The sequence below is a fragment of the Lycium barbarum genome, chromosome 1 (genome assembly GCF_019175385.1).
Source record: "Lycium barbarum isolate Lr01 chromosome 1, ASM1917538v2, whole genome shotgun sequence".
Lineage (NCBI taxonomy): Eukaryota > Viridiplantae > Streptophyta > Magnoliopsida > Solanales > Solanaceae > Lycium > Lycium barbarum.
In genome coordinates, this window is record NC_083337.1 from 152,104,611 (window position 1) to 152,120,979 (window position 16,369).

The window sequence follows — 16,369 nt, forward strand, 5'->3', positions numbered from 1 at the left end:
AGATAAAAGAGTTCGTTCGTGCTACAAAAGTTTCATCCATCCAATTTTCTTCCAACCTGATCTCCTAAGTTGTTGGGTCAATCTGAAATTTGGTCTAGGGAATCTTAAATCTTATGGACATCAGTAGAAGAGGATGAGGAAGATAAAACCGGGGTTTGTTATTGTTGGGAATTTTTGTAATTAATTTTCACGCACCTTACCTTAATTGATGATTCCCAATTTCAGTGGTCACATGAGCTAAGTAGACGTGTTAAATTGGACCAAGTTTTAGTCAGTGCTCAGCTTTAAATCGGAATAAGTACATATGTCAATTTAGATATTGAATAGGCGTTTGACCATGAAAATCAATTATTTTTCACTTTATTTGGAATTTTTAAGTTGGATTTGAAGATGGAATTGTGTTTGTTATATTTTTTGCAAAGAATATTTGGTTGTTTGAATGTACTGAACGTGAAAAAAATTAAGTATTTTCCAAATTTAAAATTTTCGTGGCCAGACACTGATTTTTAAATAAAGTGAAAAAAAATTCCGGAAAAAAGTGAAATTCTCATGGCCAAATAACATGTACTAAATAAAATAAGTAGGTAAGTGTCTTTTGTGAACATGATGATTGAATTCAAACATACGGACAATTTAGGATTATATCATTTTCACTTGTACAAGATATGAGTATATGGTTTCTTTTGATTGGCGTCTTGGGATTAGTCGGAATATATTGTTTTGAATAGTACAAAAGAGTAGCATGGGATAGTGGATACATACTTCTTTAGTTGTGTGTATCATCTTGCACTAACAAAAAAAGAAAGTTAGATTTCTTGGTTTCACCAAGCTAGATTCATGGGCTGTTCTTATGTTTCGCTGATCTTAACTTCAACAATATTAGCTATACTTGGTGAAGGTATTCTCAGGCATGAAGTTTTCAACTGTGTAAATCATTATCTTCCTCTTCTTAAGTCAACAGATAGTACTGAAGGTCAACCCTACGGAACGGCATATCATTTCCAACGTCCCAAAAATTGGATGAATGGTACATTCTTAAACACGATCATCCTTTTTCAGTTATGTTGCTCGAACTCTCCAAAAATGTTATCGCACCCATGTTGAATCATCCAAAAGTGCACTAATTTTGAAGGATCCGACACGCACCGTTGGAATTTTGAAGAGTCCGAGCAATATAGTTTTTTAGAACTGTGATTATTTCAGTTAATCTAATCTGAACTCTTCTTTTTTATGTATTTAGTATTGATTTCTGTTCGATCAATTGATCATGTCGTGGACTTGTAATGCGGTGAATTTGGAATACTTGTCGTCTGGTTTGCAGATCCTAATGGTAAGTTTTCCTGTCTAATCGTGGACCTTTTGTTTAGAGGATATATGGTTGTAATATAAAGTACTCCTCCGTCCTTTACTTTCTTTTTTATGTGTCCCAAAAAGTGAGTTTGTTTCTATATTTAGTAAATTGACAATTCATGCATTCAACATGACATGTTTATAAACGGAAGATTTAAAGGATATTTTAGTAATTATACATATCTTTAATTTAAGACCACAAGATTCAGAAGTCTCTCTTTATTTTCTTAAATTTCGTGCCTAGTCAAACTAAGACACTTAAATTAGGACGGAGAGAGTATTTCATAAATTAAATTTAAACCTGCAGGACCGATGATATACAAGGGAATATACCATTTATTTTACCAGTACAATCCTGAAGGTCCAGTATAGGGAAATATCGCATGGGGTCATTGTACTTCAACTGATCTTGTCAACTGACTGATCTTATCAACTGGACTATTCGTCCTCCCGATCTTCCACCTTCTGAAAACACATATGACATCAATGGTTGCTAGTCAGGTTCCACTACAATTCTCCAAGATGTGCCGCACACTAGCTATGCTCTATACAGAAGGCGACTCACAAAATACCCAATTTCAAAATCTAGCCGTGCCCAAAGATCCATCCGACCCTTATCTTGTAGAATGGGTTAAGTCGCCTTATAATCCGATCATGAAACCTAATGCCATGAGCAAAACTTTGTTTAGGGACCCAACTACCACATGGTTAGGGCCTGATGGAAGTTGGAGAGTTATCATAGGGAACGAAAGAGAACACCAAGGAACTGCTCTTTTATACAAAAGCAAGGATTTTAGTCACTGGATTGAAGCTGACCGACCCTTGCATTCGTCAAATGAAGCTGGAATGTGGGAGTGCCCTGATTTTTTCCCCGTATCAAATGACGGGGAAGAGGGACTTGATGCTTCAGTGGATTTTCCCGGAGTTAAACATGTACTCAAGGTTAGCGTAGCTCATTCTTCTGTTGATTATTACACTATTGGAACCTATGACCATCACAACGATATATTTATACTAGATGTGGGATCTGTTGAAAATGGATCAGGATTAAGATTAGATTATGGGAAGTACTATGCTTCCAAGTCTTTCTTTGACAGTGACAAGAAGAGGAGCATCTTTATTGCTTGGATCAATGAATCCACAAGTAAGGAGATCGATATCATGAAAGGATGGTCTGATCTTCAGGTAATTTGCTTGCTGCCTTTCTTCTAATCCACTTCTTTGGCACAATTCACAAAAATATAATGAATTAGCCTAGAGAACAATGTCATTGAGTAATATGTAAAAATTTACCTCCATCCGGTATCTATATCAACTAGGTGAATGCAAGACGTGTCTTTTATACATAAATTTACTTATAATCATGGTCAGATGATATGCATAATCAATTTAATTTTCATTAAATTGCTTGATATGTGCAAACACTAAATATTTACTTTGAATATAGAATATCAAAAGTAATTTATGAGCCAGAAAATAACAATGACCACTACTCCCAAGTGTTGCCAGTACTCCTTACTAATTTTATACACCCGCATTTATAAAATAACTAATACACGTTCCTTTTTAATCCGTCCCAAAAGAATGATATATTTTCAAATTGAAAATGCATATCAGCATATCCAGATGGCTTCTCCGCCGGCCCACTCTGAAAGGCAGTGGAACCGACCTTCAAGGGGTATAAATACCCCATTCCCCTCATTTTATCATCATTCTACACTCCCTTGAGCTCTAGAAACCTCCATAAACATTTGCTAAACATTTATAGTCCCTTACATTAAGAATTCAATAAGATTACACTAAACTAGTTCATGAAAAGTGATTTTTCTTGCTTCTACTTGATGTTGTGGTGAGTTTGGTGTTGAAGAAAGTTGGTGTGACAAAAGTTATAGGTATAAGTTATGTTCTTCATCTTGACTTTGATATTGAGTTGTTTTTGGAGGATTTTAATGGTCTGATCTTCAGGTAATTGGCTTATATTATGGACTGATTTTTGAAAGAAGTTTCGGACGGATTTATATATGTTTGTCATGTAGTATCTTGATTATGTTATTGTTGATGTTGTTAATGATGTTTGGGAGTTGTTATGGAATTTGGAGGAAGTAGATGATATAAGGGAAATGCTATCCAAATTTCGTTAACTTATTAACTAGCTAAGTTTGAGTGTGAAAGTGTTCCTATGGACTGATTGTTGTATGAATCATCTTGTATGTAGATTTGCAAGCTTGGAAGGTAGACTTTGAGTGGCTAAGTAAGCGGCAAGGTATGTTAAGGCTGTCCCTTTCTTTTTTAAGGCGTGATCCTATTATTATGAACTTTCACAAATGATGTCCATAATGTCCCTATTCCTACAAATACTAGAAGCCTATGGTTCTTGATGTTCATATGATATCATTGATGTTGATCTCATCTTATGATTATTGTTCCTTCAAGGTGAGATATGTTCATGATTATAGCTCCATAATGATAATCGGAGGTATAACGACCTTACGCCACTCCGATGAATTCAGAAATGCGTTCTTAAGGAATGTTTTGTAAGACATGAACAGTATGCTAGTTATAAGATCCCTAATGATGTACTTAATGCTAGAAGATAGGCTTATGATACAACCAGGAATTTACTAAGGTTTAGTTAATCGGGAAGAAGTCTTAAAGGCCCGAAAATGTGTTTATAAGTCTTATGTGACCATGTAAACATCAACAGATAAGGAGTGACCATCACGGGTGTGTAAGAGTTACTATGTTAGTTATAAGATCCCTAATAGGGCATATGATATTAGAAAGTAAAGCTCATGATGTATTTGCGAGGTAGTCAAGGTTGGGTCAATTCAGAAGGTGTTCTAACAATTTTAGAAGTACGTTTATAAGACTAAGTGCATTTATAAGACTAAGGGTTACATAGAAGCTAATAGATACAGAACGAACAATAGAAGTATATAAAGGGTACCTATAGGGGATATTTGGATCGGCTTGCACATTTCATAGCACATGCATTCATATTTGGGATCGGGCTGCACGTTCGGCAACACATGCATTCATATTTACCAGTGGTCTACGGCCAGTTGGGCAGTTATATATTTAACACCTTGCTATAGCTGGTTGGGAAGTTATTACCACCGAGCTACGACCGGTTGGGCAGTTATGTATTTAACACCATGCTACGGCTGGTTGGAAAGTTATTACCACTGAGCTACGGCCGATTGGGAAGTTACCACTGATCAGTCGGGCAGTTGCGCTCTACCATCGGGTGATAATCGGATGGGCAGTTACCACCATGCTACGATCGATCGGGCAATTACCACTGATTAGTTGGGCAGATAGCACTAGGATGATAAGTAGGTCAGAGACACAGTATTGTACATAGATTTAGTTAAGCACATGCGAGTATAGAGAGACATATATGCTAGATTCTTATTGGTAAGTCAGAAGTGCCAGGTTGATTCTTATTTTTCTTCTTTGCAGTATATCCTTATTATGTTATATTCCCGCCTTGCATACTTGGTACATTATTCGTACTGACATTCCTTTGCTGGGGGCGCTACGTTTCATGCCCGCAGGTCTTAATATACAGGTTGACGTCTCTCCCAGTAGGATATCAGCTTAGCAGACAGTGTTGTTGCACTCCACTTGTTTCAGAGTTGCTCTGTAAGTCAGCATGTTTGCATATGCATTTGACCGGGTATGGCGAGGCCCTGTCCCAGCCACATTATGTCATGTACTCTAGTAGAGGCTTGTAGACAGTATGTACAGTTAGATGTATGTGACAGTCTGGTCCAGCTTGTATACTTGGTTTCAGCTTGCCGATGTATATTATCTTTGGAATTTTGTCCCATAGAGCTTATGATATCTATGAGTTAGCATTATGACCCACTCAGATATGACTAAGAGGTGCATGTATGTGGTGCTTGGTAGGTTAGCTCCGGGTGCTCGTCATGGCCCTCCGGTTGGGTCGTGACATTTACCTTGAATACTGAATATCTAAAGTACTTTATGAGCTGGAAAATAACAATATAATGGCCACTACTCCCAAGTGTTGCCAGTACTCCTTACTAATGTTATACACTTGCAAGTAGAAAATAACTATATTATTCATTGCATTTATCTAACCCTAAATATATTCTGGCAGTACTCACAAACTAGTAGTTAATTAGATTGCTTATTAGAATGTTGTCTTGAATTCTTGATAGTTAGTCATTATTGTAATCATGGTACTATTACAGTCATTTCCTAGAGAAATTTGGCTCGATAGAGCTGGAAAGCAATTGATTCAATGACCTATCGAAGAAATCGAAACGCAATGGCCTATTGAAGAAATCGAAACGCTAAGGACAAACAAAGTCGAGTTACAAAATATAACTCTAAAAGTAGGTTCAAAGACTGAAATCTCAGGTGTTACCAGTGCACAGGTATTATTCTTTCACAAAAGTACTCATTATGAATTTCTATGTAGAAAAACAGTTTTTGTGTGTTTTTTTTTTTTTTTTCCCCTCCCATTTAGGAGGATTTATAGTGTTTCCACACTTCCCCTCCACTGTGACTCGAACCCAGGACCTACCGGTCGTGGGTGGAGGTGCTTAACCACTGAGCCATCCCTCACTTGTCACAGTTTTTGTGTTAATTTCCTAGATTGCCCTTTTTTTTATTATTATTATTTTTTTTTTTTAAGATCTAATCACCCATAATAGCTTGGGTGAGCTTTATTCCATCACTGCAAGTATTGAAGGGGGATATAATGGCTGACCTTCAGTTAAAAAAAAAAAACACAAGATGATAGTTCATCCTGGAGACAGAAGAGGACTGGATGACCTTGCTACATCATTTGTCCATTTCTCTACAACAAGTTAACTTACAAAAAAAATTAGCTTTGTCATACCTAATTCTAAAGCTAGGTAGTTGACTCTTATCTAAGGAAAAATCCCCCTTAGCTTCCCTTGGAATGTTATGAAAATCACCATACAAAAAAGATTCTCCTTTTCTAGAAGCATTTTTGGCTAGAATGTCAGCTACTTGGTTTGCTTCCCTATAACAATGTGTAGGTGCAGCAACAGCTTGCAGAAGGATTTGTGATATGTCTTCAATTATGTATTTGAGCCTCCGATTGTTGGTGTGATTCTTGATGAGCATATCCTTGATGATTAAAGAGTCTATCTCAAGAATAAAACCCCTATATCCATTCTGTGGACACCAATTTGCTCCAAATTTAGCAGCTAGTGCCTCTGCTTCATTGTTGCTCTTGCAGTTGACTTGTAGTGAAATGCCATGATGAAGTTTCCTTGATCATCTCTAACTAGTCCACCAATTCCTGCTTCCCCACTCCCTTGAATAAAACTCCCATCAGTGTTCACCTTTATTTTTCCCAGAGGAGGTTTTTCCCAACACATTTTTTTCCATTTAAGAACAAGTTTCAATCTTTCCACAGTATCACAAATCCTAATCCAAGGCATAGCCCAGTCACATTTTGGAAAGGCCTTACCAATGAATATTTTAATGTTCCACAGGATCTTATAAGTCATCCTACTATACAAGAATTTCTTTTGATATCCATATTTACAAGAGCACCAGTTTTTCCAAATCTCCCATATAATCATCATGGAACAATTTGTATGATTATCTTGTGGACCTTGTTTTTTTTTTCCAAGTTCCACCATCTGTTCAACACTTCTTTAATAGGCATGATCTGGTGAGCCAAACCTAGGGGTCTTCCAGAGTGATTCCAGATAAACTTGGCAGCATCACTTTTAATAAAAACATGTTGGATGGATTCTGTCTGAGTCACATTGCAGCAAAAACAATTTGTGGTCAACTGATTCTGAGGGGTTCTATGCTTGTTTTGAATCTCATCAAATGGAATTCTCCCTTTTAAAATCCTCCATATCATGAATGAGATTCTGAAAGGTACATTCTTGTTCGAGCATTTCTTCATAAAACTATTTGTTTCTCTTTTGCTCCTTATCATCATCCAAGCTAGTCTGTTAGAAAAACAACCATCATTAGTTTCATTCCACACTGGTAAGTCTTCTTTGCCCCTTTTACCAGTTTTAATAGAACTTATGTGGTGCACAACATCATCTGGTAGTAGATCATAGTGTTTACCCATGATCCATTTCCCATCACTGATGAAGGCATCCACCTTAAGTTCACCAGATTTAGTCACATTTTCAGCATAATTGGACAATGGACCAAGTCCTGTCCAATTATCCCACCAGAAACTTCTATCACCCTTATTAATATCCCAAATGATACATCTCTCTGCCTCTTGCTTGATCTGCATCATTTTTTGCCAATCATGAGACTGTTCAGATCTCCATTTCTTAGTAGCAACATGACCTCTGATACAATATTTAGCTCTAAGAAACTTAGTCCAAAGTGAGTCAGCAGTCCTGAAATTCCACCATCTTTTTGTAGCTAAAGTACTACAAATATCTTGCATCTTCCTAGTACCAACACCTCCCTCCTCAATGGGATGGCAAAGTTATCCCATGACACCCAATGTTGTTTAGTCTTTTCTGCTGAGGAGCCCCAAAAGAACCTGGAAAAATACTTCTCCATTAGGGACAAGGTCCCTTTTGGAGGGCATAAAGCAGCAAGTATGTGAGTTGGAATAGCTTGTAAAACATGTTTTATTAGAGTCATTCTACCCCCAGGAGAAAGGAATTTACTTTGCCAACCTTTCAATCTTTTCACAATTTTGGAAATCATATCTTCAAAATACAGAAGTCTCTTTCTACCGATATATAAAGGACATCCTAGATATGTAAAAGGGAAAGACTTATCTAGAAAACCAGTAAGAAGCCTAGTCCTATTAATCCTGTAAGTAGAAACTTTAGGAGAAGTAAGGAAAAAACTTTTCTTTTCATTAACCATTTGTCCAGAACTTTTTTCATACTTCTTTATAGTTTTCATAACAAGTTTAATGGACTTGGTATTACCACTACTAAATGTCAACACATCATCAGCATAGGCAAAATGGTTAATACATGGGCCATTTTTGTTCATGGAGAAAGGAATGAAATTTTCATTAACAGTTAGGTTGTTGAGCATTCTAGAAAACACCTCAGCAGCTATTATAAACAAAGTGGGGGATAAAGGATCCCCCTGTTTCAAACCTTGGCCTGACTGAAAGAAACCTGTTCTTGTCCCATTTATAATAATTGAATACCATACTCCTGAAATTAGCCTCCAAACCAAGTTAACAAAGGAGTCAGAAAAACCAAACTTTGATAACACATCAATCAGAAAATTCCAGGACATATTTTGCTTGATATATGGTTCTATATTCTTATTTATTATTATTTTAGGCGGATGTAGAAATTTTCTTCTCAATCCCAATGACAATGCTCGAGCAGGCAGAGGTGCTGGAATCAAATTTCACTAATCCACAAGAGATAGGTAACGAAGTGGTTCATCAACCAACATTGGTGAAGGACCTTTTGGGTTGCTAGTATTCTTTTGAATTTTCAAAAAGAATGAAAAATTTGTTGTGGTAATGGGAAGTGACCAAAAAAGGTATCTCCCTAATCATGATATGTTTTATACAAAAAAAACACTTTGGATTTTGTTTTTATATAGCAAAAAAGGAAGGTGTTTTCAAGAGCATAAGTGTTATTTTAATAACACATTATTTTTGTACTTGTAGATTTAGAAATTCATTATGAAGCTTTTAAATGCAGGTCTTCTTTGGGTAATGAGTATGATAATAAATCAATTATGGAGCCTTTTTGGACGTTGATCCTATTACAGAAAAGCTGTCATTGAGGATTTTAGTAAGTTTCACTATCAAAATAAAAATTTCGTAATTGATTGATAATGCAACACATATGAAGGTGGAGCAATGTATCGTTATCCAGCCACATCGTTGAATGTTACTCCTATAGTGCGGCTTTGACATTTAGTTGAACTTCCCTAATATGCCATATTAGGAGTGTATATATATATATATATATATATATATGCTATTATAAAAGTTATTATTTTGAGTTATAACATTCGCTGCCTTAAAATATGTTTCCTTAACTTGATGATGGGGTACCAACAATAAATAAAGAAATTAGAAGAAAAATCATGAATATGTCACTTTAAAGAGAAATAGAAGAAGAATGAAAAAATATTTTCTTGAATTTTCTTTACGGAAAATTAAAGCCAAATACCATTCCACCATCTAATTTAATTTACAAACTATGTACACAGTGTATAGGTAGTGTATACTTTCTACTAATTATACATATACTATGCATGTCTATACACAACATATGCAACTGAAGTGTATAAAAAGTGTATATTTTGGCCATGTTGGCATGTTGGTAAACTAGTTGGCCGAAGGGTATACATAAGCTTCCATTTTCTTTAGTAATTTTATCTTTTTTTTTTTTTTTTTTTTTTTTTTTTTTTTAACTATTTTATCGTAGGATTGATGAAAATAATAAAGTTTATACAGAAAATTCTTAAAACTGATATACTCCATGAAACGACAAAATTTTCACATTAGATCCAAAACGATCTATTAATTCTTGACTATGAGATGTTAGTTTTTGTCACTTGAGCTAGACTTATAATATTTTTCCTTTTTGTTTTCTTCTTAAAAGATCGATCATTCCATAGTAGAAAGCTTTGGTGGAGGAGGAAAAGCTTGCATCGCAACTAGTGCTTATCCTACTTTGGCCATCAATGATAATGCCCACATATTTGCTTTCAACAATGGATCCCAACATGTCGAGATTTCCGGTTTGAGTGCTTGGGAGTCCGGAACCAAAATGCCTTCAAAAAAATATTTTGAACTAAAATATCCCAACAAAAAAAAAAAGTTACCAAAGTACCTTTAGCGCAGTATTTTACTGCGCTATAGCACTTGACGGAGCCGTTAAGTGCTATAACGCAGTAAAATACTGCGCTATCTAAAAGTTTCTCTTACCTATAACGCATTATTTTACTACTGCGTTATAGGAGTCCCCCATTTCTCACATTTTTCACTCCTGTTTACGTAGTTTATCTTTTTTACGTAGTTTAGCCGTATATTAATCATGCTTTGAGATTCCAGAACATCAATATTTTATATAGAACTCTAGTTATATTTGTACAATTAATAAAATAGGCTCAACACATCAAGAATATGTAATACTTTGGATTGTCATTTTAGTGGTTGAAAAGTGCTCGAAGTCTTTTTTTATTTGAAGACTTGTAGTCACTAGCTTTAAGTTATTTATCTTTTAGGGTTTCGTCTTAGTTTTAAATTAATGCTTAACTTTATTTTGAATGTGTCACGATTTTTTTTATTATCAATTTAGGATGTGAAACTATAAACAATAATAAAGACTAAGATAATATTTATAAATATGCAAAAAATATATAATATTTACGATAAATTGTACAACACTAATGTATATACACTATCGAGGATGGGTCCCACATGTAGTATGCCGGAGACTATCCCTGGGCCTAAGGCTCATGCCATCCCCACCGCCCTCGCCATCGTCTCCATCGCCCTTTTTCCTCTTAATAATCGGGCGCTCCAAGTCATGATCATCTCCTCTTCCCCTAGCCCTTGCGCCCTTAACTAGAACGTGTTTCTTCTTGGGATCTAGTCCCGCTGGCACGCTCAGAACCTCAGGCTGAGCTGGGTCTGGAAACTCGACCTCTTCCTCGTCGGAAGTCGCCACCGCAGGCGCCGAAGGATGAACCTGAAAAGTATATAAATATTAGTACCATTTCTTATTTATATTGAATACATTAACGTTATTTATTTAATCAAACTTGTGTGTCAACGGGCGCCTGAGTAGGCTCCTGAGATGGCTCTGTAGGCTCCTGAGATGGGTCTGGTGGTGAATATGAGGTAGTCTCCTGGACAAGATGCTGTTCGAAGTCCAAGTAAAGGTTACAAAAATTAAATAAATATTTATCTTATATTAAATAAAATTAGTTTTAAGTAAAAAACTTATATGCGCCTCGGTAGTCTCATGAGAAGACACCTCTGCCTCGGCAGGCTGATGAGAATGCTCCGGAATGGGCAGCTCCTGTGGACCCACTGGCGCCGAATCCTAAAATATGAAAAAAATGAAATAATGAGTACTTTAAATGATCAATTATGTATATTAAATAATGACCTTATATTGAATAAAACTAATTTTAATTAAAAGTTTACATGTGGCTCGACAGTCACATGGGAAGACATCGCTGGCTCGGCAGGCCCATGAGAAAATGCCTGAGTGTGTGGCTCTAGTGGACCCGTTGGCGCCGAATCCTAAAATATAAAATAGTACTAAATAATGAGTAACATATATATATTTAAAATAAAAAATTTAAATGAACAAATAAGTATTTTAAATACTAACCGGGATAAAAAACTCATCGAAGTCAAGAATCCGGGCTCTCTCTAAATTCCTCACAGGCCGCTCATCAGCTAATGAAGCGCGTAACGCCGCCCAATCAACGTTATCACGCTCCTCCATGTATGCATTCTGGCTCGGCTGTGATGAAGACCCGGGTATCTCAGCAAGTAAGAGCGCCGGCGTAAACGTAGGTGAGTCCCCAGGTGAGCTGCCACCGGCCTGGAAGGGCTGCGGATGGACTAGACCGTGAACGCCCTCTGGAATGGGATCGGCCTCATCCGCCTCATCTACCAGTCCTCCACCACCAGGTCCTCTAGCAGCAGCGCCGCGTCCTCCGGCAGCACGGCGTCCTTTGCCAGCACGGCCTCCTCCTCTGGGAGCACCCGGTGCTGCCTGATACTCAGCCTCTGGAACAGGCTCCACCATGCGCCTAATCTCGCCTGCCTGGCGGATACCATCCTCGGAAATCCTAACCATCTCCGCGGCAAGCCCAGGGTAAGGCATATGCTCTAACCCCAAGATGCGTAAATGTTGTACGGCCACCAGCTGCATTTGTATTTAACAAAAACAAAAAAAGTTTATTTTTAAAACGTAACAATTAATGAAATTAGATAAATCTAAATACGATAAACTTACCAATGCCTCGTACTGCCCCGCGAGTGTTGAATATCTTACATCCCTAGGGGGACGCAAAGTTGGGTTGCTGATTAATCGACGTGTGATCTGATGATACCAGCGCATGTAATGCTCAATGGGAGTCAAATGGCCGACCACCGCTAAAGTGCCCAATCTGTTATGCCAACGGTAGAGCTGGACATCCATGAAAGCCAAAACATCATCATCAACGGCAGCTCGATCGTCCCGCTGGTAGTGTTGGAGCTCATGACGGACATCAGGGGGTATACTCTGTGTATGCCCAAACTGTCGTAAGACACGCTCGGGCATGTGATCCTCTACGATGTTGTCACGACCCAACCCCGTGGGCCGCGACTGGTGCCCTACTTGGGCACCCAAACGGACATACAAACTAAATCATCATTTTTAAACAGAGTTGAGAACGAATATTATCTTGCGCGATTGCGCGTACAAAACATTATATCAGAATCAGAAGAGGCAGCGGAATATACATCGCCGAACATATGCACATATATCAAAAAGCCGGCAAGGCTATCAAATATGTCAAAAGCCGACAAGGCTGTCAAATGGCACAACGGCCCAAAACGCATATACAAATGCACGCCGACAAGGCTGCCACAAACATATACAAAATGCACGCCGACGAGGCTGCCATAACGAATAGAGTCATGCAAACACATCCGTACAGAAGTAGACACACACACCCACAAATACGTCTACAGACCTCTAAACAGACAAACTGAATCATATGGCGGGATAGGGCCCCGCCGTGCCCCTGAACAAATACATGTATACATAGCGAACGAATATATACCAAAATGTGTGCTCTGAAATGAGAAGAGCACTCCAAACAGCAGAAGAGGGTGTCCTAAATGGGTAGATCACCAAACTGTGCGTCTGTACCTGCGGGCATGAAACGCAGCCCCCCGAAGAAAGGGGGTCAGTACGAAATATGTATTGAGTATGCAAAGCAGAATATACAGAAAGCAAATCTGAGACATAAACGAAATAGAAGTACCAAACATAAGTGCAAATCCAACATATCAAAATTTGCTTACTTTCAAAAATATGTAAGTAATGCATAGGGTACAGAAGAATATGGTCGCCCACCCGACGATGGCGCCATAACACAGCATAACACCAGAAAGTTTCAAATCTCCGTATCCCCGTCACATATCACATCACAACATAACACCATACACAGCATAACACCAAATATAGGTGGAACCCGACCCTCATTAGCGAGTAGCTCGGAGAACCATAACACAGCATAACTCCGGAGTATATCAAAATGCGCACGATAACAGAACGGGCCGGGAACCGGCGAAAGATATAACAGAACGCACGAGCAGAGTCATGAGTAACCATATGCATAAAATCATTATCATAGACTCAAATATAAGTAAATGACCATACTTGAAATTCGAAATGATAATCATACCAAATTCTTTCAAAAGTCGTCCGAATTACATAAAGGAAAGTCGCGGGACCCACAGATGGGTATTGACCCGAATCGGGCCCGCCTATGGAAAATATACTCATTATATGCCATATAAACTTCTACAACAATATTGAAGCTATCCGAGCCTTTCGGTGAAAGATATGGCGTTTCGTAGTTACGGAATTCTTTAAAACAACTATTTTTGTACAAAGTTTGGAAATCAATTCTTTCAAAAACATAAAGGTTCATATTTCATCACATCATACATAAGAATGCCAAGAAATATATATAAGGATCATAACGTGCTCGGATTTCGAATTTGGAATTTCCTCGAGGCTCGTGATATAACCTATTGAAAACTAAGGCATGCCAAAAGAAAGAAGAGTTGCGCTTTACATACCTCGTACGCACTCCAAGATAGCCAATCTAAAGTAAATCCCAATCTACGCCTCGGGCTCCCCAAGGTCTACAAATATGCCAACGAATATCCAATATTAAACATAGGCACTTAAGCCATTCATTCCAAACTAACATTAAATTCTACAGAAAATTCGGCAGCATTTCCCCTGTAAATAGGCCAACCCGAGAATTTAACTCGCTCAAAATCAACAGCAACAACCACAATAACCAACCTAGCAACTCCAATAACCAATCTGAAAGACAATATTACATTAATACTCTCTTTTTCATCATTCGACAACTTTCCAAATATTCAATTCAACGGCTTACCTTCAAGCCAACATCAACGCCTATACATTCAAATACTAACCCAAACCCATACTAACAACATTCAAGAACATTCTAAATAATTCACATAATATTTCCAACGATCTAACAATTTCTCCAAATTGGGCCGAAAACAGCCCCTAAACTATAACATAACGATGCCCGAAATTCTAACGAACACTTACAACACACCAAGCAGCCCATATACACTTCTTACGCCTTATTTCATGCCATCTTTTCAGCAAATTTCAGGGAAATACAACACCAGCCACACGACACCACATCATCTATTCATATGCAAGTAAATCACATTATTATCTCTATAATCCTTACAACAACCCACAACAATTTTAACTCCAACTCTAACCATTAAATTCCGTCATTCTCATCACATAATCTATGATTACAACAACCAAAATATTAATTCAAATCAATCCATCAAATTTCAATTAAAAACAGCCCCTACGGCATTCAACAACATTCCAACATTCGTGCAATTCATGTTACCAAGTTACAACTATGCTTCAACATCAAGATACATAATTTCACACATACAATTTACATTTGCATATTCCCCACACGTCCAACTTCATCATCAAACACATAGAAAAATGATCAACTCTTACCTTAACAAGTTGGCTTTTTCCACTTGGCTAGAATTTGTGAAATGAACTAATACTTGTTCTTGTTGCTCCAAATGAATTCTCCACGTTATTATCACCTTCCTAAGGGCTGAAATACCTAGAAAAACTGATTTTTGGATCAACAAATTTGAGCTCCAATTTTGCTAGCCATGGTCGAATGCCATGGCTTATGCTCTCTCTCTCTCTCTAGCTTGTATATCAACGTTTCCTTCACGTATACACCATATTAAACCTTTAATCCAAATTGATAACATGAGTAGGAGGTTGAAATTACCTTTAGAAATCAGAATCTTCAAGAATCTTGTTCCTCTTTCCAGCTGCTTGCTTAACAACACAAAAAAAAAAAAACTTAAGCTACAACTTCTCTTTAACTAATATCATGTCAAAGGTCTAGGATTTAGCTTATATGATGGCTCAATTAGAAAGGGGGTTTGGGAGAGAAAATAAGGGTTTTGGATCTGTTTTAGGTCGTGTGAAATGATATAGGGCAAAGTGGTGACTTATCTATTGAGTTTAATGGGCCTCATGGGCCGAAATGTGAGTGTTTGGGTCGGGTCCAAACTTGCTGCCCTGCCAGCCCAACTTGCATCGTCCATATCTTCTTATCCCGATATCATTTTGACGAGCGGTTTGTTGCATTACAAACTAGACTCGATGAACTTCATTTTAGGCTTTTGAAACACCTTAAAACTCCTCATAGTCAAGGAGATATGCCTCCTACAATATAGACTAAAATTGGGTCCGAAATTTTACTGAAGTTCCGATTCATTTCGTTTAACTTCTAATCCTCTTCCAACCTTATGTAACCTCTTATGCATACATATACACACTTATATACATCAATAAAAATCCATATACACATCTCGAAGGGTCCAGAGAATCACAATAACCTTAAGCATAACTAGAGAACTCACAAAGCTTTGACGAAACTCCAATCGCAAAAGTATATTCATATCTTTTGTCCATCCTCTATATCATTACTAATAATCTCAAATACTTTAAAAGGTCACTCGCATTACCTCATATACATACTCATAACGCGATTTCAAATCCTTTAGGTTACCATGTCACCTCGGGATACTTAAGGCAACCATATATATAACGATATTCTTACTAACTCGATTAACTTTCCTTGAACCTTCATAACTCATTTCTTTTTCTTGTTTTACTTCAAGTAACACGGATTATTATGGAGTGTAACAGATGTCCAGGTGTATCAATGGACACCGCGACCTCCAAACCCCCTAACC

At 37.5% G+C, this 16,369-nt stretch overlaps 1 protein-coding gene and 1 pseudogene across 1 annotated transcript; one reads left to right on the forward strand and one right to left on the reverse strand.

Moving 5' to 3' along the window:
• Positions 1 to 728: 728 nt before the first annotated feature.
• Positions 729 to 10,448, forward strand: LOC132644583 (beta-fructofuranosidase, insoluble isoenzyme CWINV3-like; annotated as a pseudogene).
• A 444-nt stretch (positions 10,449 to 10,892) lies between these two features.
• On the reverse strand, positions 10,893 to 15,091 carry LOC132644576 (uncharacterized). The gene is made up of 2 exons (XM_060361167.1): positions 13,367 to 15,091; positions 10,893 to 13,211 (listed from the first exon to the last, which is right to left on the reverse strand). Exon 2 carries the CDS (start codon positions 12,222 to 12,224, stop codon positions 11,664 to 11,666), a length of 561 nt encoding a protein of 186 aa, XP_060217150.1. The 5' UTR covers positions 12,225 to 13,211; positions 13,367 to 15,091; the 3' UTR covers positions 10,893 to 11,663.
• Between the last annotated feature and the right edge of the window lie 1,278 nt (positions 15,092 to 16,369).